This window comes from Pundamilia nyererei, unplaced genomic scaffold (assembly GCF_000239375.1).
Source record: "Pundamilia nyererei isolate P.nyererei 1_Seehausen unplaced genomic scaffold, PunNye1.0 scaffold00527, whole genome shotgun sequence".
NCBI classification, from domain to species: Eukaryota; Metazoa; Chordata; class Actinopteri; order Cichliformes; family Cichlidae; genus Pundamilia; species Pundamilia nyererei.
The window spans coordinates 5,536-25,528 of record NW_005187928.1 but is presented as its reverse complement, the minus strand read 5'-3'; the positions used below and the strand labels follow the sequence as shown (position 1 = coordinate 25,528).

Below are 19,993 nucleotides of genomic sequence, written 5' to 3'. Positions count from 1 at the left end.
AAACTTGCATTCATATCTTTAAAATGATGGCAGCTCACATGTTTGTTGGATTTGAAGAGGGTGGGTGGGGCAAGGTCGCTGTGTCCACGCAGGAAGTCTTTGCTTAGTGACGTGCGCGTGACATCTTCTTACTGTGCACACACGGAAACTCACCTCCATGTTTGCGGGAGTCAGTGGCGACCATATTTTGATGATGCTTACGGGCAGTTTAAAGGCACAGACACACGTTTGAATCTCAGACTGCAGCATCGTGGCTTCGCTCGCTCACAGCTGTGCTTTTAGCTGCTTGGACAGACGGCTGAGCAGAAGGACGGACTGACAGCCGAGGCGTTCCCCGTTTACTTTGTCCTGATCAGCTGACTCGGTGTCTGACTCCTCCTCCTTCTCTCCTTTGTTCCAGCTGGTCATCCTGAAACTTCAGAGCGTGCTCAGTCTCAGTCGGCCCTCCAATCATGAGTGTTTCAGCATCAGCGCGGCCTCATCAGCGTGTGATGTTTGACTGACTGATTGTTTGTTTGTTTGATTGACTGATTGATTGAGGAGAGGATGATGGGGATCTTCACGTGTATTTTAACGGATTTTAACCTCAGACAGTTTTTAGTGCTGATTTTATGAACTGCTCCTTTAAACGTGTAAAACGTTTGATTTCTTGCTTGAAACATGGCTGAATGTTTTTAACACTTTGCTCTTTTAACCCTCACAATAGATTTATTGATTGTATTGATTGATATTGGAATGGATTTTAAATGATTTTATTTCTTTTTTTAAACATCAAATTTGTGAAGTGACACAAAAACAAAGTGACTGTACAGTTTTAATAAAGCGATGAAGCTGGACCGGTGTCCCGACCTTTTTCTGAAACCTCAGTGAGCGTCTCTGACAGTGACGGTGGCTCCGCCCCGTCTGAGGGGTCCAGCTGAGGCTGACGTCGGGCAATCGGGGCTGACTGGGAGGTTTTCGATGGACAGGTGACTCCATCGGCCTCTGAAACTCGCTTCAGACTCCAGCAGATGAAAGAGGGCCTCCCAGCGACCTGGACCTGACCCCTGGGACTCCTGGGTCACGTGCAGAGGAGGAGGAACAGGAGGAGTGAACTCGGGGTCTAGTCTGGCTGGAAGGCGGTGTTCACGGAACCGGTATCGGGGGTAGGATGGTGGATGTGGGTGAGATGCGGGCAGCTCTTCCTCCTGGATTTGGCCAGGACTCGGTGGAGGAGGCTCGGAGACCCCTGAGGAGCCGCGGAGGAGCCTCCCGTTCCTGCCGCCGCCACTGAGGGCCCATCGAGGCCGAGCGGGCGGCGGATGCTGTTCTTCCTGAGCAGCTTTGGGGTGCTGCGACCGCTGAAAGGAGAGAAAGTCATCAGGTGCATGTTTCACAGTGAAAACAGCCGACTCACATTCAGAGGGCTTTATTTTATTTTGGGCCCTCGGCACACAGTGAGTTTCCCCTGTGTTCTCGCCGACGATCGGTCCCGTCAAAAATCCATAAAAATCTAACTGTATGTTTGGAACCGGAGAACCTCACGTCACAAGAAATCAACTACAGAGAGACAAAAGGACAACAAATAAAAGCTTTTGATATAAAATTGAAGTCACATTAGTAATAATCTGCATTTAAACGCTGAACTTTGAAAGTAAACTGCATCCATGCAGTTCTGAAACAGTCTTTAGTAATAATGGTTCAATATTTAAAACAATAAAGAGCCTCAGTGTTTGTCCTCAAACAGCAGCTAAACCCTCTGATTGTCTCTGCTCAGTGTTTCAATAAAGTTTTGTTGCTGTAAAACCTGTTTTTGTAGTTACCTCGTGCAGCCACAGGGGGCGCCTGCAGTCAATACAACTGCTGGTACTGAGCCTCTCCTCAGCAGTGTGGGCGTGGCTATGGAAGACGCTCCACCCTGTGAAACAAACAGGATTACATCACTGCTGGCTGTGAGCCAATCAGCTGCTGAGTTTGTTTTAACTTACAAACAGAAGCGAGAGTTTAATACCAATGTTTGCTATTCAGGGTTAAAGTCATTTCAACACCTGAACACCTTTAAATCTGGTGAAGATGTGACACAGGTGAGCAGATGGGTTGCAGCGCCCTAAATTCAGCTCAAATGTGAGTTAGTATATCGTAACGCCTTTAACCATTTTAACCATTTTTTTTTTAATGGTTAAAAAGTGTGCCTTCCTCTTATCAAGCCCATCTGTCACAGAGCTACAGGTAAGGTCCACCTGGACAGGTCACCTGTCAGCACAGAGGAAACCGGAAGAACACAGACATTCTTTGTTCTCCTCTGAAGTAAATGACATTTTTTTGCATCAATAGATAAATGAATGTTGGAACTGCACAGGTATTTTTAAAGGTGTACCTGGAGCGTCTACGAGCCTTTAATCCCTCAGAAGCCTGTTTAAAACTAATCTGTGGTTTCCATTACTGCTGCCAGGTACCAAAGGGATTACCAGGTGAAAACAGGCTGGCCACGTTAAGGCTGCGCGTCGTGTCACAACGCTCACTTTAGTTTTTGCTTAAAACATGTTGCTGCTCTTCAGTCATGCCTTAAATCAGAGGAAGGTCTTTTCAGGGACCTGCTTTTCAGAGTCAATTCAATTTTATTTATATAGCGGCAAATCACAACAAAAGTTGCCTCAAGGTGCTTCATAGATACAGAGAAAAACCCAACAATCATATGACCTCCTATGAGCAGCACTTTGGCGACAGTGGGAAGGAAAAACTCCCTTTTAACAGGAAGAAACCTCCAGCAGAACCAGGTTCAGGGAGGGGCGGGGCCATCTGCTGCGACCGGTTGGGGTGAGAGAAGTAAAGGACCTCATACTGGTTGAGGTGGAGTTTCTAATCCAGTCGGCCAGGTGAGCGCCGTTACCTGCAGCAGCTCCACACAGGCGGCAGGGAAGTAACCCTCATCCCCGTTCTTCAGCCGCCCGAACCACCACGCCTCATCCTCCTTAAACTGAACCTGGACCAGGTCCCCCTGGTTCAGGTTCAGCTCCTTCGGCCAGCGGCCCCGGTACTGGATCCTCGCCACCGCCATCTGCCAGTTACAGTCAGAAGTGCTTATGACTATATCGCCCCCCAGAGGATCAAACCTGAACAGCACTTTACTCTCTAAAGAAAGTTCATGAAAAACTCATGGAAATATTCAGAAAACAGCAGCCGTTAGTTTAAACGTCATCATTCTGTTGGTGCATTCGGCTTTTCAAACCATAATATAATGATCAAAACATAGTTTAGAGGTTTCAAAAGTCCCAGTAATTTAATTTCTGATTTATTCATGTTTTAGAACATTAAAAACGTGTTAACATGTCAGCATTTTGTATTTCAAAAGGTGGTTTTATATCACAAAAACACCATAAATCCTGCAGATAATAAGTATAAATGCCCAATAAAAGAAGATGAGCTGTAGATGTGTTTAATTCTTGCTTTTCATAAATTTAAACTGACAAATTCAGTTTTAAAGTAGTTTAAATGTTAAAAATATCGTGCAGATGTCATGGTTATATTAGTGCGTTTAACCAACGTGCGGGTTATTTAAAACAAATGGTCTTTGAACTTTAAAGGTTTTCACTGAGTTAAAAGTGTCAAAAGCACATTTAAAATCAGTCTAAGAGAACGAAATCGATGCTTTTATGAATGAATGTCACTCTGAGGACGCGTGTGTGCGTCTTTAATCGGCTCAGCAGGCTGTGAATACACAGAGGTCGGAGGTCGTGCTGATGTAACATTGATTAGCCTCTCTGGTCCCGAGCCAGAGCCTGAACCCTGACATCAAGACAAACGGGTTATTGAGCTGGACTCGGGCACTGAGGTGGCTCCGCCCATTTTACCTTCGGCATCTTTTCATTGATTCTTTCACCTGTGATGTGTTTTGGCTTCTCGACACTGGAGTGTTTTTATCGGCTTTGATCAGTAACCTGGCAGCTGTTGCCTGGTGGGCGTGAGAAGGCCGAGAAGTCGGGAGGCTAACAAACGTTCATCGTCTCATGAACACGAAACAGGAAGAAATACTGAGAAACCTTACTGAGGAGCCCGACGTGCCTCAACAAACGAGACCACTGTACTGCAGAGACACCAAACATTTGTTAACGTGATCGTTTCATGAATATTTCCTGTTCCAACATCAGTGAAATCCAACACCTCACAGCTCGTTCTCGTGTTTTAGTCGAGTCATCTTTTCTTTCATTTGTAAATTTGACCAGGATCTGCTGTTATCTCTTTTCAGTGATACAGGTAAACTGCTCACATGCTTTTCAAAATAAGATGTGTTTCTTAGTTTCAGATTTTCAGAATAAAGGTTTGATGAATGAATTTACCTTCTCTGCTCCCACATATCTCGTCCTTGTCCTCGACCTGCAGACTGACAAACACAGGAAGTCACATCAACCAATCAGCTCATCAATACAGGTCCCACAAAACTCCTGTGTGTGTGTTTGTTCCTGTTTTACTGACATTGTGGGTCATATATTTGTGTACACAGTGCTTCTGGGCACAAAAAGCTTTGGTTGGTAATGATAGTGATTCATGGTGTCAGCTGACGTACGAGAAGGTTCGGTGCGTTTTCAGTTCACCCGAGAAAAGAAAAACATACATTTGAATTTTTGCATTTGATTCTTACAAACAAACATGAGAAGCGAGGAAACTTCTGCATCCTGTGAGGAAGAAGAGACTGTGAGCTGGCTCCAGCATACAGAGATGCTCAAGTTAAGACAAGGAATTTAGATAAGAGCCGATCAGATCTGCGCAGACAGATTAAAGGATCAGAGACACACTGCAAGATGGAATCTGTGTGATTTAAGGAACAGCTGATTTTCTGCTGCCTCTCTTCCTCGCTGTTCTGTCCAAAGCGGCGAAGGTCCGATGTCATGTTTTTAACATCCACCAGGTTGCCAGTTATCTGTTTCATACCTCACCTTTCCATGGATATCTTACCCTCTCCTTGTGTTCAGTCTTATAACTAAAGATGTGTCAGGTTCACCTTCGAGGGAACGGTCTCTGGAGCGAGCCTGATCGAAGCGTGTGGTTAAAATGCTGCTGAAGGCGTTCACCGGTCACCTGGTAGATGGTTGTCACCGAGTGTCCTCAGCAAGTCGCTGTTACACCAGATTAGCTTTGTATAAAAGTGTAAAGATGCCATCACTTCCAGCTGCTTTATTCCATTCAGCGGTCCGAGACGGATCCTGGTCAGAGTCTGATCCTGGTCAGAGTCTGATCCCAGGAAACGCTGCGGCCTTCAGGTGCTTGGAGATGCCGGGAAACAGGATCAGGCTGAATTAGAGCAGGAAGTGAATGTTCAAGGATCAAACACAACCGAGACACATTACAGGAAGTAGAGCGGTGATATCTAAGACCTTCACGGTTCATGAAGGAGCCGTTTTAACTTTTCCTCACTGCGAAGATCAACTTCCTGTTGATCCACTCGCAGCTGTCCTCAGACCTTCTGATTGGCTGATACCTGGCAGGACTTCACAGCAGCGTAAACTTTATCACGCAGGGTTCACGTGAACGGGTGTATTTGAACCCAAAGACCAACCACTCTGTGAAACCCGCTCGGGTTAACTCGCTCCACACGGAGTGATGATGAAGCTTCGGTTTCCTGAAGCAGACTACGGTGGTCTGATATCGTATCATCGAGGCCAAAGGTCGCCGTCTGTCGCTGAGCTGACGAGTCGCTCTTTGCTGAGAGTTTCTCCGTTTTTCTTCATAAGAGCATCGCCAGATTTTCAGGTCTTTTCCTACAAACAGGTCATTTATAGCCTGAACTTGACAGAAAAGTTTTAATGTTGGAACTAAGAAACTTGATGTCAGCGGCGTGTTTCAATGAATCAGCAAAAAACCCTTGAAAACTGTAATAAAGCTGTTCACCGTCTGCCGCCCAGCGAGGCGATGTAGAGGGCACAGCTGCGAGTGAGAGACTGTGGGCGTAAAACAGCGATGAAGAGCCCGTGACCGCATCATCGTCACGCTCTGATGAAGACTCAGCGGAGAGTTCAGACGCTGGAGTCTGTTTGGAGATCGTGGCGTCCTCCGGACAGCACTCGGCTCAAAGCAGCATCAATGCTGATCCGTGTCTGTGGGTTCAGGAGCGACAGCGTGATCATCACACTCCAGCTGCTGAACACCACCACCCACTGTAACATCTGGAGCTCCATGAAAGCAGCACCACCACGAAGAAGACCATTACCTCATAAGACTCTGTTGTTACACTATCTCTTACCGTACATTACTAAATCTCCATTTGCACTATTGCCTATTTGCACTACTCTGCCTGGTTTACACCCAATGTCATTTACCCTTATATTGTATATTGTATAGCTTTCTTGTTATATGTAAAATTGAATAATAGTATGTCATTTTATTTAATTTTTTTTTATTTTAAAATATTACCTTCATTTTTTTAATCACTCTTATATTTAAATGTTCATTTTCTATTTTATCTAGGGATTGAGAGTAACGTAGTTTCTATTCTCTGTATGTCCTGTACATGTGGCAGAATTGACAATAAAGTTGACTTGACTTGACTTTGAACAGCTGGCTTCAGCAGCAAACACACCAATCTCTGTCGTCGTCAGGCGTCGCTGCAGTTAGAGAAGCTTTCTGATGGTTTAGGTCAGATTCATGAGAAGGGCACCGCCCATCAGCACCTGAACTCGGCATTGACACAAAGCGCGACTCGAGGTGTTAAGGTGTGTCTGCTGAGAGGTGAAGGTGTGCTGCACTCACCCTGGGGGGAGAAGACGGTGGTATAAACCTCGATGTGTTCGTTGCTGTGTCTGTAGATCTGCTGCATGTCGTCTGCTCACACACACGCTGGCTGTGGGTTTAAATACCTGCAGCAGTAATCCTCACACACACACAGCTCAGCACATTTATAACAGGACACGGTGAGTCAGAGAAACTGGCCCACCGACAGATCTGCTTCTCTGAAGGCTTACTCTGCTCACAGAATCAAATCCAGAGTGAGGCAGCTTTAAACTCTGCTTGCTGCTACAGGAGGCGTGGCCTAAATGGAACAGGTGACAGAAGCAGCCTGCTTCCAGTCACCAATCGCTTCCTCTGCACTGACGAGTAAAACCACCTGACACCTGTGGGGTCCCAGGTGTCTCCCTTTATCCTCTCCCCTGCCTGTTTGTCATTTTGAGTGAAACAAAACAGCAGCTTCATCTTACACCTGACAGGTGTGCCATGCAGGACGTCAGCTGATCGATGAAACTCCAGAGAGGAGGGCTGTCAGTACACTGATTATCAGCTCTCTCTGTTAACCCCGGCTCTCTGCGTCCGAGCACGTCAGGTGACTCTTCTTGTTCTGCGAGCGCTGCCCCAATCAGAGCCGTGCTCGGACGACGATGATGATGATAAAACTCTGAGAGGTGAAGCAGCTGAATCTGTGGCAGAGCGGGAAAACAAAGATCTGACTGCTGTGAATGAGTCTGTTTCTGAGCATGCTCAGTGCTGCGGTTTGTTTCTAAGGCCTACATTACAGCTGCGAGACTGTAGCTGTGTCCCAAAACCTAACAAGTATCTGGTAACGAATAAAGTGAAGGAAGTCTCATTTAAAACACTCATTTATCCTGCTAATCATTACATGACGAAGTTCAAAAGGGACATAAATGTGAGCTGAGGATTTTGTGGAAGCCATCCTGAGACTGTGCAGCACCTCTTCTGGATCTGTTCATACACTGGAACATTTTGGAAAGACTTCAGTAGATTCATTGCTGGACATCTCTATAAAGACTTTACTGTGAAACGGGAAAATGTTGTATTTTGTTTCTTTCGAAGGCAAAAAAAAAGAAGTTTACTTTATAATAAACTTGTTAGTTATCTTAGCTAAATTTTATTTTCACAAATGCAAATACAGTAACAAAGAGCCTAATTTTAAACATTACTATAATGATGTTTTATGTTACATAAAATTGATTCGTGGATCAATTAACGAAAAGGCTGTGAAAACTATTACTGTTTGTAGTAATTACAAATTATTTGAATGTATGTAAATCTTTGTATTACACCCGCTGGCATATGTTCATTTTGTTCTGGTTGTGTACTAGTGATGCGCGAATCATGAACGAATCGTTCAATACTCGAGAATCACTTTACTGACTCATGAATCATGATTCACAAGCCCAACTGACTCACTGACTCATCCCTGTTGCTGTTAGCAGCAATGTATTAGCTTATAATTAAAATTGTGGAGAAAAACAACATCCAGTTTCTTAACAAAAAGATTTCTGCTCTGAACTGGAAGAAAAAACCCCGAGTAGAAGCTCACATCAAGACAATAGCTTCTCGGTTCACAGTAGCATTGCTCTGCTAACATGCTAACAGCACATTTGAGCTACTCACCCCCTCCCTCCTGGCTCACAGCTTCTTCTTCTTCTTGGTTGGCAACCAATGTTAAGGCGCATTTTAAGGCGCATTACCGCCCCCTGGCTCACAGCTCAGTGGACATTTAGATGAGAAAATATATATTTAACACATTTAAGGAAAATACTATTAAAATAAAAATAAACAAAATAAATGTTTATTAAGCAATTTTGATAGGAAATTGCTTAATTTTAGAAATGTTTTTGCTCTTTTTTTCTCTATAAAATAGTTGTTTTCTTTTAGAATCATTCGTCTTAGCAGTAGGATTTACATGAAAAGAGAAACAAATTAAGTTTGAGTGAAAATGTACATTTTTTGCACTCTCTGGTCGACTGACTCAGTGGAAAAATGACTCAAAAAACCCGATTCACTTTGGTGAGTGACTCATTAAAACTCGATTCAGTAGAAAGAATCAAATTTACCATCACTATTGTATACATGTTCTGTATACTGTTTCTTAATAAAGTTTAATAATTTAGAAAACAAAACGTCGGCTGCATCCTCCGGAGGCTGCATTTGAAGGCCGATTACGTCACAGCCAGGCGACGAAGGCTGTCCCAATTCGTCGACTCCTCCGAATGCAGCCGACAAATGCGTCCTCCTTTTCCCTGAATTTGAAGGATGGGTCGGGGGTGTCCTTCGTGACCTACCATATCCCAGAATTCATAGCACGGCCAGCTCGATAGCTGACCGGGGGGTTCAGTGGTCTCTAAGATAACTTAAAAATGTTATTGTTTGGCTTTTAACGGTGTTTTATTTGTTGGTGAGTAAATTGGTTTGGCTGAGATCAAAGTTATTAGATTAAATAAAACTTTATTAATCCCCTGGGTGTGTTCCTCCGAGATTTTCATACAGCTGAATAAACGTCAAACAGAAAACTGATTAAACAGAAGTGTGAGACGGTCGAGAGTTTACGCCAGTGTCCTGCTATATTTTAGATAGCAAGGAGCAGATGGCGAGTTTATTAAACTCCACCGAGACAGCGGTGACGACAATCTGAAGGCTAGACCGTCCAATTTCACAACCTCGCACTTCTGGCCTTCTCGGTCTTCGAAGGACCCGGCCCACGTAGACCGCGAAGGCCGGGTCCTTCGAAGGATGCAGCCGACATTTTATATCCATGGAAACATGAAAGCTTTCTTTCCCACAGCCTGACGGAGGAGACGTGACATCAGATCAGAGAGATGATTAGTTGATCAGGTGTGTTCTGTGTTTGCAGCAGTGTGAGAGTCTCTACCAGAGTCACACAGATGAGCTCAGGTGTGCTCTGTGAGGCGTTCAGGGTCAGTCCGTCTAAACACGTCACATCAGATTTATATAGCAACTGTTCCTGGATCAGATTAAAGGGGATTAAAAAGGCGACACAGAGGCTCTTCTGAGAAACACACACACAAACACACGTTTTCCTGTCTTAGTGGCAACATTCTGTTTCTGAGGTTCCAGGAGAGGTACGAATTGCGAGTGCAAATTTTGACCCGATTTTTCTTGCTTTCAGCTGATCGCTCAGTGTCATGTCAATCACACATGTGCTTACACAGGGACCTGAAGAGCCTTTCCAGCGGCTCCGTGGACCTCAGGGGGCAGCGGTGTTGGAAACGACACGCTCTTCACTGCTCGGGACAGTTACAAAGCTTGAGCGATACAAGTTTTTATTAAACATTTTAAGATAATACAACAAACTCATTTAGAGGATATGAAGTCAGAGAGATATGTGCTTTGGAACAACAAGCAGGCGCATCAACGGCAGAGCGCAGCTTCACTCTGAGTTTGTGGTAACTCACAGCGATGGTCCGGGTCAGCCCTGACCTTGTGTTAAAGTAATACTAAGGCAATAAAGGTATTTCTGGTGTAGCACAACTTTATCCTTTCAACAGCCACCCAAGGTTAAATAACTAGCAACAGAGATCCTACAGCTTCAAACTGTATGACCCTTCCAGGGCCTGAAGCTAAGTAAAGTGCCCCTCCCACAGCCAAACCCATCTGTTCTCTGATTGGTCAATGTCATGTGATTGACATGACATTGACCAATCAGCTGAACTGATTCAAAATTCGTACTCGTAAGTTGAGAGTCACACACAGCCAGGGAACCAGAGTTTGACACGTAGCTTTCTGCTTTCTATCTGTAAGCAGACCTTAACAAAATAATGTGTAACGTGTCTAAATACTTTTACAAACACACAAATTCTCCTCTATAGATGCACAAACATAACATTTTCAGATTTTTTGGTTTACAAGGTTACAAAACTCCCAACTACGCAGTCTGATTTACAAGTTCAGAGCATGGATGAGGACAGTTTGAGCCTGTAACGTCTGCCATGTCGGTGCAGGACGACATGGCACAAAAACACAAAAAGGTGCACAGAAGTTCATCTGCTGCGTACATGCGTGTGCGCTGAAGGACGTGCTGGTCATGCTGGTAAAACCCTCAGTTGTTCATCCTCCACAGTATAAACGTATCTCTGCTGCTGATGGTCCACACAGAACAGTCTGAGCTCCTGCAGCCTGCACATCACCTGAAGCTCTCCGACCTCTCACCTCACTCAGGGCCTTGAACGTCGGTTTGGTGGTAACCTCCCTCCTCCTGAATGTCCTCTCCTACAAACTGGTCACTGCCGGTGTTCACGCTGAGCCCAGCAGCTCTGCAGACGGCTGTACAGAAGCTGCGAGCAGAGGTCCTCCTGTAACCTGTAAGCCAACGTTCTTTAGTTTTTCTCCCAGGAGCAGATACACTGCTTCATCTCTCTGAGGTCAGGCTCAGAGGCTGTGGCAGAGCTGCATGTGCGCACCGCTCAGCTTCACCGAGTTTGTGGACGCTTTAAAGTCCGTTAAAGACAAAAACGTGTTTCTGTTAGAGACGCTCCTCAACTCTTCCCTGTGGGATTTTTGCTTTTCTTTACGTTTTGTTGCATTGCACACGTCTCATTGAATCTCCACGCTGCACAGGGGTGTGGTCTCCGGGTCTGCTCCTGGTCAGACTTTCACCTCATCACCATCCAGCTCATGTAAACACTTTGTTTTTGAAATGAAGATCCAGATGAAAGATCTCAGTTTTTCCCCGCTGTAGTTTGTGAAAGGTCAGAGGTCACTGCAGCAGGACGGAAAGGTGAGGAGGCAGAGATATAAACACTGGGATGGACTTCCTGTTGGTAAACCTGACGGTGAGGAGACACATCGACCTTTAAACAAACAGAAGCAGGGCTTTATTCGGTCTTTACTTTGGAGTCACAAGTTTACTTGAGAATCCATAGAAGCAAAACCGGAACGACACCTGCAGAGAGTCCAGGTCCTGCAGGTGACGAGGCCGCGCTGCTCGTTATACAGTAAGTGGATCCTGACAGAGAGCGTGAACGTGGCCGCCGACCTGCTGGGAGTTCCCCGAGGAAACATCCAGGAGCTCTGGAGGAAAGGACCGAGGAGACGATAGCGCCTCTGTTTGAGTCGTCCTCCTATTTAAAGGCCGTCTGCCCTCAAAGCGTTTATGGTTCATTCTCACTGGGAATAACTGTGTGACCTCATCACTAATGGTAGCGGACACGGCGCTGCTCCGATGTCCACCTCGCTGAGCTTCCTCCTGCTGCAGCACAAATATCAAAGCTGTGAATTCGTCCCAACTGTCAGAGCGTTTTCAGACCTCGCAGCAGATGAAGGTCACACGCCGAGTCCACAGTCGGGCTGAGAAAGGTCACGTTGTCCTCACGCTCGCCGCCTCCACCGCCAAGGCCGCCCAGCCGACAGGAAGTGATTGGCTGTCACAGTCAGAGAGAAACAAAACCGTGTTTCATGTTCATTCCTCCTGAATTCTTCTCTCCACAGCTGGAATGCCACAGGACCGACCACCGCCCTCCATCTGGATCACTTCCTGTCAGGACGTGGAAATCAGTGGAAATATTTCTCTGTACAAATGCAACGAATCGATCAGCTGATCACTGCAGCTATGAATCCTTCCAGCTGTTTGGCTTCATGCTGACTGAAGAAGAGGAGGACGATGAAGGTCACCTCTGTCCTCATCAGGAAACAGAACTGGAACCACAGAGAAAGTAGCTGGACAACATCAGCGTCATCACTGTACGCGTGCAGAGCCCCTCCCCCCCGCTCTCTGATATAAAGCAGAAACAGCTCGAGTGTTTCTGTTTGAGTGAAGAGACGCCGCAGAGACGCAAACGCACGTCAGGTAAGAAGATCCATTGTCACGCCACAGACGCAGGAAACCCGAGTCGTCTTTCCTCCGATAATTGGAATTCTTATTTCTGTGCTTTATCCTCGACTTCCTGTCCGAGTGACCGCGGGGTGTGATCCGTCTGCAGTCGCTTCCAGCCTCGTACGTGCACGCGTCTGTCTTTATTCACCTGTGACCGCTAAGGCCCGAGCTGCTGCAGTCACCGTGCCAGGTGTTTCACACCTTGCTAAAGATGCAAGAATGAAACTGAGCTCACGAGGCTCAGGTGGAGGCGGAGCAGCTCTCTCCATCCTGACTGTCGGTGGAGCGACGGTGCAGACTGCAGATGGACAGGCGAAGCTCTGAGACCTCGGTCGGCGTGGAGTCTGCTTCCTGTTGTCCTTTCAGTCTAGCAGCACTGAGATTCGGCTTTGTGCTTATCAGAGTTCGAAGGCTGGACTTTCCACGGTTAGAGTCGTATGTCTGTGAAGGTTCTCAGTCCTCCAGGTCATCGTGGTCTAAGGAGCTTGCAAAGAAAAGCGTCTGGACTTCTTTGAGTTGCTTGAAGACGTTTCACCTCCGAGAAGCTTCTTCAGTTCTAAGGTCAAATGGTGGAGAGTCCCAGATTTAAGTCTGGTAACGCCCACTCACATCCTGGGCCATCTGACCTCAGGAAATCACATGATAGGGTGGGGCCAGGTTTCACAACGAGCTCAGCCGAAACCCTGGCCGATTGTGACCCACACCTAAATAATTTAAAGGAGTCCAGACGCTTTTCTTTCCGAGCTCCTTAGACCTTGGTTAGGGTCCTCAGCCGTTCAGACCATGGCACAGTGAAACAAACACTCACCCTGCAGTTCAACTGTGTGTGTGTGTTTGAGGAAGACAACACCGGCGTGCTGAGGGTCTGCCTGATGCGGCCCAGATATCCAGTTAGCATCCACGACAGGTTAGATCAGGGGTGGGCAACTCCAGGCCTCGAGGGCCGGTGTCCTGCAGGTTTTATATCTCACCTTGGGTCACCTGAATCACATGATTAGTTCCTTACCAGGCCTCTGGAGAACTTCAGGACACGTTGAGGAGCTAATTCAGCCGTTTAAATCAGCTGTGTTGGTTCAAGGACACGTCTAAAACCTGCAGGGACACCGGCCCTCGAGGCCTGGAGTTGCCCACCCCTGGGTTAGATTCAGTTCAACAGAACTTACATTGCAAACAGGAAAACAGCTGTACTGAAGCCACGCCCTAACCTGGCCCCAGGTGTGTCTGCGACCTGGTGGCTGTTACCAGGAAGCGTCTTCAGTTCGCGTGACGCCGGGTCACCGTCACAGGCGAGCTTTTAGGTTGTTTGGTTCACTTCCTGAAATAAAACCCTTCAACTGAGAAAAGACGGTCAGCTGACACTCGTGCCGTAACAGCAGACGCCCGCTCACATCTTCGTCTGCTCAGGTCGTTTTCAGGGCGTCCGCCTCGCCGACGGTGTCGATGATGCGGTTGGTTGCAGGTGTGTGAATGAGCGTGCTCTCTCCTCTTCCTCCTGCAGACTGCCCTCTGAGATGAAGCTGAATGTGTTGCTGTGGCTCACGGCTCTGCTCGCCGCTGTCCTCCCTCGCTCTGCTGACGCCCAGCCGGCCGCCGCTCCTGCTGACCGCCGCCTCTTTCCCCGACCACTGCTCCTCCACCTGGGGCAAGAGCTCTCCCTCAGGATGGGTGGAGGAAGCGGTGCTCCCGAGCTCCTCTCCTCCTCTTCCTCAGCGGTGAAATGGGCTCTGCTGCAGCTCACACAGCGCCTCTTACAGGCCCGGGCGGAGCAGCAGCAGGACGAGGAAGCCGGGGAGAAGGGGAAGAGGTCCGACGAGCCTCCCATCTCTCTGGACCTGACCTTCCACCTGCTCAGGGAGGTTCTGGAGATGGCCCGGGCGGAGCAGATTGCGCAGCAGGCCGACAGCAACCGCATGATCATGGATACCCTCGGAAAGTGAAGAAGAAGAAGACTGCACTTCCAGCATGACGTGCGACACTTCAGCCGGTGCGGCCGTTTACTGACAGCTGATGTTTTAACTTCATGAATAAAATCTTTGTTGTTTGAACAGCTTGTTTTTGAAAACTGACATTTTACCTGTTCAATAAAAAGACAAACCAGCTCCCCCTGTCTCAGCTGATCTCCGTCTGTAAAGCTAAACGATTTCTGGTTTGGAGTTTGGTGTCAGCTGACTGGCCCCAGGCAGGAGCAGAATAAAGGTCAATAATAAAAAATCATTTATTTCACAATTAAAGAGAAAAAAGATTCCAGACTTTAAGCAACAAAACACAGAATTAAACGTCTTCTCTTGAAACTACAAAGCAGCGCGTTCAGCAAACGTCTTCTGGAAGCAAACATTTATCGTATTTGCTGCATGGATGACGAGGACAGGAACAGATCCAGGTCCTACTTCTGGTTGAGCCAGCTGAAGGAGAACACGTGCTTGGGTCCGTCTTTGTCCTCCGCCTCGCTCTGCAAGTCAGACTGAATAAGGAGAAGGTTATTGAGGCAGGTCACCTGTCTCCTACGGGTGTGCTTACATTTCAGAACTGAAGGCAATGAGGTCATACCTGGGGGGCGGGGCTAGTAGTTGGGAGTGGCAGAGGAGGCGGGGTCTGGTTTGATGTCGAAGGGGAGGCACTCTTAGTTTGCGATGATGTAGGGGGCGTGGTCTCTGGGGCTTTCGGAGGGGGTGGAGCTGAGAGACCAGGCGACAGAGGAGGTTGCTGATTGGCCGGCAGTCCTGCAGACGCAGCTTGCTGCGACTCTGCAGGACTCCCGGCCGTCTGAACTTTGACCTCCCCCTCATCTTCATCATCATCTTCGTCTTCATCAACTGAGAAACACAGTGTTAACAATTAGCATGTAGCACACATGCAGGTTAGCATGCACCGTGCTAAAGTATAAAAGGTTTATGAATAAATACATTTATAGCATCGTCTGTGCTGTGTGTGCTTGGCTTAGCACAGGGCTCAGCAACCTTTAACACCCAAAGAGCCACTTGGACCCGGTTTCCACGCAAAAGAAAACTGGGAGCCGCAAATACTTTTTGAAATCTAAAGTGAAGATAACACTGTATATGTTGTTATTTTTACCTTTATGCTTTGTGTGAACAACTAAAGTAAGTAAGCAAAGTTTATTCATTAAGCGCTTTTCACAGACAGGCAGTCACAAAGCGCTGCACACAAATATTAAAATAAACAATACAATCAATAGACATTATACACAATGTAAAAGATCAAATGTAAAGAATGTAAAGAATATAAAATACGTACACCAAAGGGTTTTTTTGAAAGGAAAGTTTTTTAACTGCTTTTTAAAAGAATCCACGGAGCAACTAAGGTGTGTTGCTTATGAAATCCATGAAGTGCTACAGAGAAAATTACCTTTTATTTATGTAATTAACACATTTTGAACTCTTAAAGAAATATAACCGAAGGAAAGACGCTGAACTAAAATGATCCAGCAGACAAAAGCTGCTGTGAGCCACCCTCATATCGCCATTGTGCTTTTGGAGCCTTGACCTGACTTTTAAAAAATAACTGAAAAAAGTACTATGCTGCTAAAAATGAAAAATGGATATTTGCAAAATTCTACCTAAATATGTATTTTACCTGGTTAATGTGTGTGGCGGGGCGTGGTCTGCAGTGCCGCTGCGTGGGAGTCGGACGCACCTGAGCGGCACCCGCAATCACGCCTCGCCGCCTTAAAGTCTGCGCTCTCTCTGCTGTTGTGTTGGTGTGTGTCGGGCTGTGAGCTGCAAAGCTACAGCCGGCTGTATGTGTACAGCAACCGTGTGTGAAAAGCGGTCAATAAAGAGATGCTGAAAAGCTTGTTCATGCAAACATCGTCGGGTCTGCTGTGATATGTTTACAATGAGACTTGTGGTCCTGAACCTCTGCGCACAGCGTCTGCAAAACGAGGCTTTCATCTTCACGCAGGACTGTAAGCTGTCATCTGTGAGGCGTGAGCGGTGTTTGTTTTTAACGTAGTTCACGGTGGAGCTGCTGACATAATGTGGATCCGAAGATCCATAACTGGCCCACCTGGGGTTGAAAGTCTCGATAAATGCACAGCGTTTCGGCGGGTACACCGGCTTCCGCGAGTGTGACGCTTATTTTGAGCGACGAACAAATAATACGATATAATTTTATTTTTATATTTCAAAATCACAGTAATCTCCCAATTTAGAACTACAAGTTAAAAAGAACTAAACACAAATAAAATACACTTCAGCTAAATACTTCTAATTTATTTTCCAAACCACCCGGAGCCGCAAAATAAGGACTAAAGAGCCGCGGGTTTCCGACCCCTGGTTTAGCACGTTAGCTAATCCAAGCAAACACTGTCTGCTCCAGTCTGAGAAATTAGCTGTGTTTAATGTAAATATTAACAGTATGCTAGCAACAATGGCATTCTCTTACGCGATAGACGTGACCAAAAAGCGCCAGACCCCCTAGCTGGTCGTGCTTCAAAATATGCAATTTTCACGCGCATGAAGCGGAAATGTGGGAGGAAGTAGTGTCACACGGTATGTTTGCAAGATGGCAGCTGTCGAGAGAGAGTCTCCCTTCTCTATTTACTGTGGAGAGCAGAGCAGCGGCGTAAAGGACGTCCTCGCCGTACCTGGGTCCATCAGGTCCTCCAGAAGCATGAGCAGTTTGGTGAGTTTCACGATTTGCTCCAGGAGCTGCGTCTGGATGACGGCCGCTTTCAGCAGTACCACCACAGCTGCTGTCCCGCGGCGGTCCAAGCATCGCCCGCCTAAACACCAACTACAGGCGCTCAATCCCACCTGCAGAGCGCCTGTTGGGAGCTCGCCTTGTAATCGGATGGTTGCTGGTTCGAGCCCCCGCTCGGACAGTCTCGGTCGTTGTGTCCTTGGGCAATACACTTCACCCGTTGCCTACTGGTGGTGGTCAGAGGGCCCGGTGGCGCCAGTGTCCGGCAGCGCCTCTGTCAGTGCGCCCCAGGGTGGCTGTGGCTACAATGTAGCTGCCATCACCAGTGTGTGAATGGGTGGATGACAGGTTGTGTAAAGCACTTTGGGGTCCTTAGGGACTAGTAAAAGCGCTTTACAAATACAGGCCATTTAACATGGTAGTCCTTTATTGATACCTGTGCTAATAAGCTCATTTGAAGTCCCAGCGACGACTCTGAGCCACCCACAAAACTCTAAAGAGCGTTCCTGCCTTTTTAAAAATTTTCTTAATGAATGGAGCTTGCCTCCAAAATAAACTAACCTCTCTTTATTCTCTTAAACAATTGGTCTTCACTATGTTCCTATATAGTAGTTTATTATGAGATAAATTCTACATGTGTCAAGTTGTGTGCCAATATTTGCTGTGTAGTAGAACTGGGACATTAGTTATTACAAAAATTTATTTGAAATAATATTAAAGTTCTCGGTAGGGAAAGCAGCTGGTGTCGTACAGCTCCGGGTGGTTGGCTACGACGTTGATGAGCCTTTCCCCCATATTGATAAATGGCTTTGGCTGGACCTGCCCCTTTAAACTAGGTCAGAGCATCACGTCACCGGGCTCCTGATTGGTTGTCGCAGCGCGACTTGACGCTGGAGTTCAGATTTTTCCAACTCGAGTGGTAGACACGATTAGCGCGTATGCACAAAATGCAACACACAAACTGCAGCGCATATTTTACTTCTGCTTCAAACTTACTTCTGCGTGTTTTCCCGACGCAAATCTGCTTCTGAAGTTTCGCGGGATCTCCAGTCGTGCTTCATCGCACTCCTCCATTGACGTTACCTGTAAACCTGACGCTCTGGTCGCGTCTGTCGCGCTCGGTGTGTACGCACTGTTATTGATAGTGATACAGTTTTACTGAAGACTAAAACGGCGTTACTAAAACATGAAGTTATCTGTGATTGGTAAGTGAAGACGCTGTTTACGCTTGATGAAGTCGATGTCGCTCAGCGCTCTCCTCTGATGCTCAAAGTTCGCCGTGAAGTGATCCATGTTCTCGTAGCCGTGCTGGACCTTATCGAGGTGAGACGTGTCGGAGCCCTCCGTGATCCTGATGGCACAAAACGGACATCAGTAACAACAAGGAAGAGCAAACAAAAATATTTATTAAAACAACCATGAGAAACAGACAACAAACAACGAGACACAGAAACAAAGCAAGCACAAAGATTCAACAAACAACAGCAAAGAGGAAGCTCACTTCTGCAGCAGAGGTTTGGCCATCTGTAAACGAGAAACGAAGGCACACTTTAATAATCATTAACAAGTGCTACTGCTGAAGCTCCATGCTAACACCCTATGCTATCACCCTATGCTAACAGCATATGCTAACACATTGAGGCATGCTAAACTGTGTGTAGGAGAACATAATGACATGAAGCTTATGTGAAAGTTCAATAAGGAGGATCTGTAATCACCCTCCTGCCTTCACTACCGCTACCACGCTGTCAGTCTCAATGCTGACATCATCACTGTTGTCCAATCTTCTTCTCGCTCGCCTTCTTTGAGCCAACCAGCCTGGAGACTCTGGGATTCAAAGCCCAACACCAAATAACCCCATTTCTCCATAAGCCACGCCCAGGTCTTCCAGTGAGCTCTCCTTATTGAACTACCATAAACTACATCAATGAACAGTGAACTTGTGTACATGCGAGTTTAAAGATGGCAGCTTGATGCTAAGGTTTTAGCCGCTAACATAAAGTGCTGCACAGGACGTGGTGCGTTCAGGTTCACCTGCAGAAACAGGGCCATCTCAGACTCATCCATGGTCTGGATGGCAGTTTCGAGCAGCTTGGCGGTGCCGTCCACGTGCTCGGTGTACTTCCTCCTCAGGCCTCGAATGTAGTCCAGCTTCTCCTCCTGCTCGGCGTTGATCTTCACCGTCATCTCGCTCTTCTTCTCCTCTAGTAGAGCGAACAGGTGATCGAATGTCTCGCACACCTTCGACTTCTGTCGCCGACCATTCTCCTGCCAACACAGTGAGGCCATCACGGTGAGTGGTTTGTGGGCGGAGCCAATCATCTTAAAGGTGCGAAAACACCTGAAGGTGAACTCACGTCGACGGCTCTGCAGGTTTCCTCCAGCTGACTGACGATCGCCTGAATCCTCTCGTTGTTCCCGACCAGCATGGACACACAGTCAGCCAGCTCGACCTGCACGCACACACGCACGTGCACACACACACACGTGCACACACACACGCGCGTGCACACACACACACGTGCACACACGTGCTGTCAGATAATTCTATGACTATGAGAAAAGGACGAGCTCACATCACTGCGCTGGTTTCATCTCCACAAATCTGAGCGTTTCTTCACCTCCGTCCTCAGCTCCTCCTCAGCTCCTCCTCACCTCCTCCTCACGTCCTCCTCTTCCCCTCCTCAGCTCCTCCTCAGCTCCTCCTCACCTCCTCCTCACGTCCTCCTCTTCCCCTCCTCAGCTCCTCCTCAGCTCCTCCTCACCTCCTCC

The 19,993-nt window shown here is 47.1% G+C and overlaps 4 protein-coding genes across 8 annotated transcripts in view; 2 read left to right on the top strand and 2 right to left on the bottom strand.

The window, feature by feature from the left end:
* The window catches only part of LOC102196346 (myb-related protein B-like), an 8,756-nt gene extending 7,920 nt beyond the window's left edge, over nucleotides 1-836 (top strand). For all 5 annotated transcript variants that reach the window (XM_005754229.2, XM_005754232.2, XM_005754233.2 and 2 more), the window contains one exon: nucleotides 401-836. In XM_005754229.2, the coding sequence (XP_005754286.1) occupies nucleotides 401-499 (99 nt within the window). In that variant the 3' untranslated portion in view covers nucleotides 500-836. The remainder of the gene's footprint in view (nucleotides 1-400) is intronic.
* Nucleotides 837-898: 62 nt separating this feature from the next.
* On the bottom strand, nucleotides 899-7,198 carry LOC102196044 (myosin IC heavy chain-like). The gene is made up of 5 exons (XM_005754228.2): nucleotides 6,724-7,198; nucleotides 4,317-4,360; nucleotides 2,870-3,037; nucleotides 1,803-1,897; nucleotides 899-1,340 (listed from the first exon to the last, which is right to left on the bottom strand). Exons 1-5 carry the CDS (start codon nucleotides 6,788-6,790, stop codon nucleotides 1,103-1,105), a joined length of 612 nt encoding a protein of 203 aa, XP_005754285.1. The 5' UTR covers nucleotides 6,791-7,198; the 3' UTR covers nucleotides 899-1,102.
* A 3,522-nt stretch (nucleotides 7,199-10,720) lies between these two features.
* Nucleotides 10,721-14,784, top strand: LOC102195768 (corticoliberin-1-like). The gene is made up of 2 exons (XM_005754227.1): nucleotides 10,721-12,535; nucleotides 14,061-14,784. The coding sequence occupies exon 2, from the start codon at nucleotides 14,074-14,076 to the stop codon at nucleotides 14,497-14,499; it is 426 nt and encodes a 141-aa protein (XP_005754284.1). The 5' UTR covers nucleotides 10,721-12,535; nucleotides 14,061-14,073; the 3' UTR covers nucleotides 14,500-14,784.
* Nucleotides 14,785-14,828: 44 nt separating this feature from the next.
* LOC102200095 (tripartite motif-containing protein 55-like) overlaps nucleotides 14,829-19,993 on the bottom strand; it is a 10,575-nt gene continuing 5,410 nt past the window's right edge. The window contains exons 2-7 of the mRNA XM_013907793.1: nucleotides 19,579-19,725; nucleotides 19,256-19,489; nucleotides 18,723-18,745; nucleotides 18,448-18,572; nucleotides 15,110-15,375; nucleotides 14,829-15,023 (exon numbers count right to left, since the gene is read on the bottom strand). Of these exons, the coding sequence (XP_013763247.1) occupies nucleotides 14,946-15,023; nucleotides 15,110-15,375; nucleotides 18,448-18,572; nucleotides 18,723-18,745; nucleotides 19,256-19,489; nucleotides 19,579-19,725 (873 nt within the window). The 3' untranslated portion in view covers nucleotides 14,829-14,945. The remainder of the gene's footprint in view (nucleotides 15,024-15,109; nucleotides 15,376-18,447; nucleotides 18,573-18,722; nucleotides 18,746-19,255; nucleotides 19,490-19,578; nucleotides 19,726-19,993) is intronic.

Excerpts from the sequence above, each read along its gene's own strand:
- LOC102196044 (XM_005754228.2), bottom strand. The coding sequence starts at position 6,790 with ATGCAGCAGATCTACAGACACAGCAACGAACACATCGAGGTTTATACC. Across the intron at positions 4,361-6,723 it reads CACCGTCTTCTCCCCCCAGG|TCTGCAGGTCGAGGACAAGG; the intron begins GTGAGTGCAGCA and ends TGTGTTTGTCAG. Across the intron at positions 1,898-2,869 it reads CCTGTGTGGAGCTGCTGCAG|GGTGGAGCGTCTTCCATAGC; the intron begins GTAACGGCGCTC and ends TTTGTTTCACAG.
- LOC102195768 (XM_005754227.1), top strand. The coding sequence starts at position 14,074 with ATGAAGCTGAATGTGTTGCTGTGGCTCACGGCTCTGCTCGCCGCTGTC.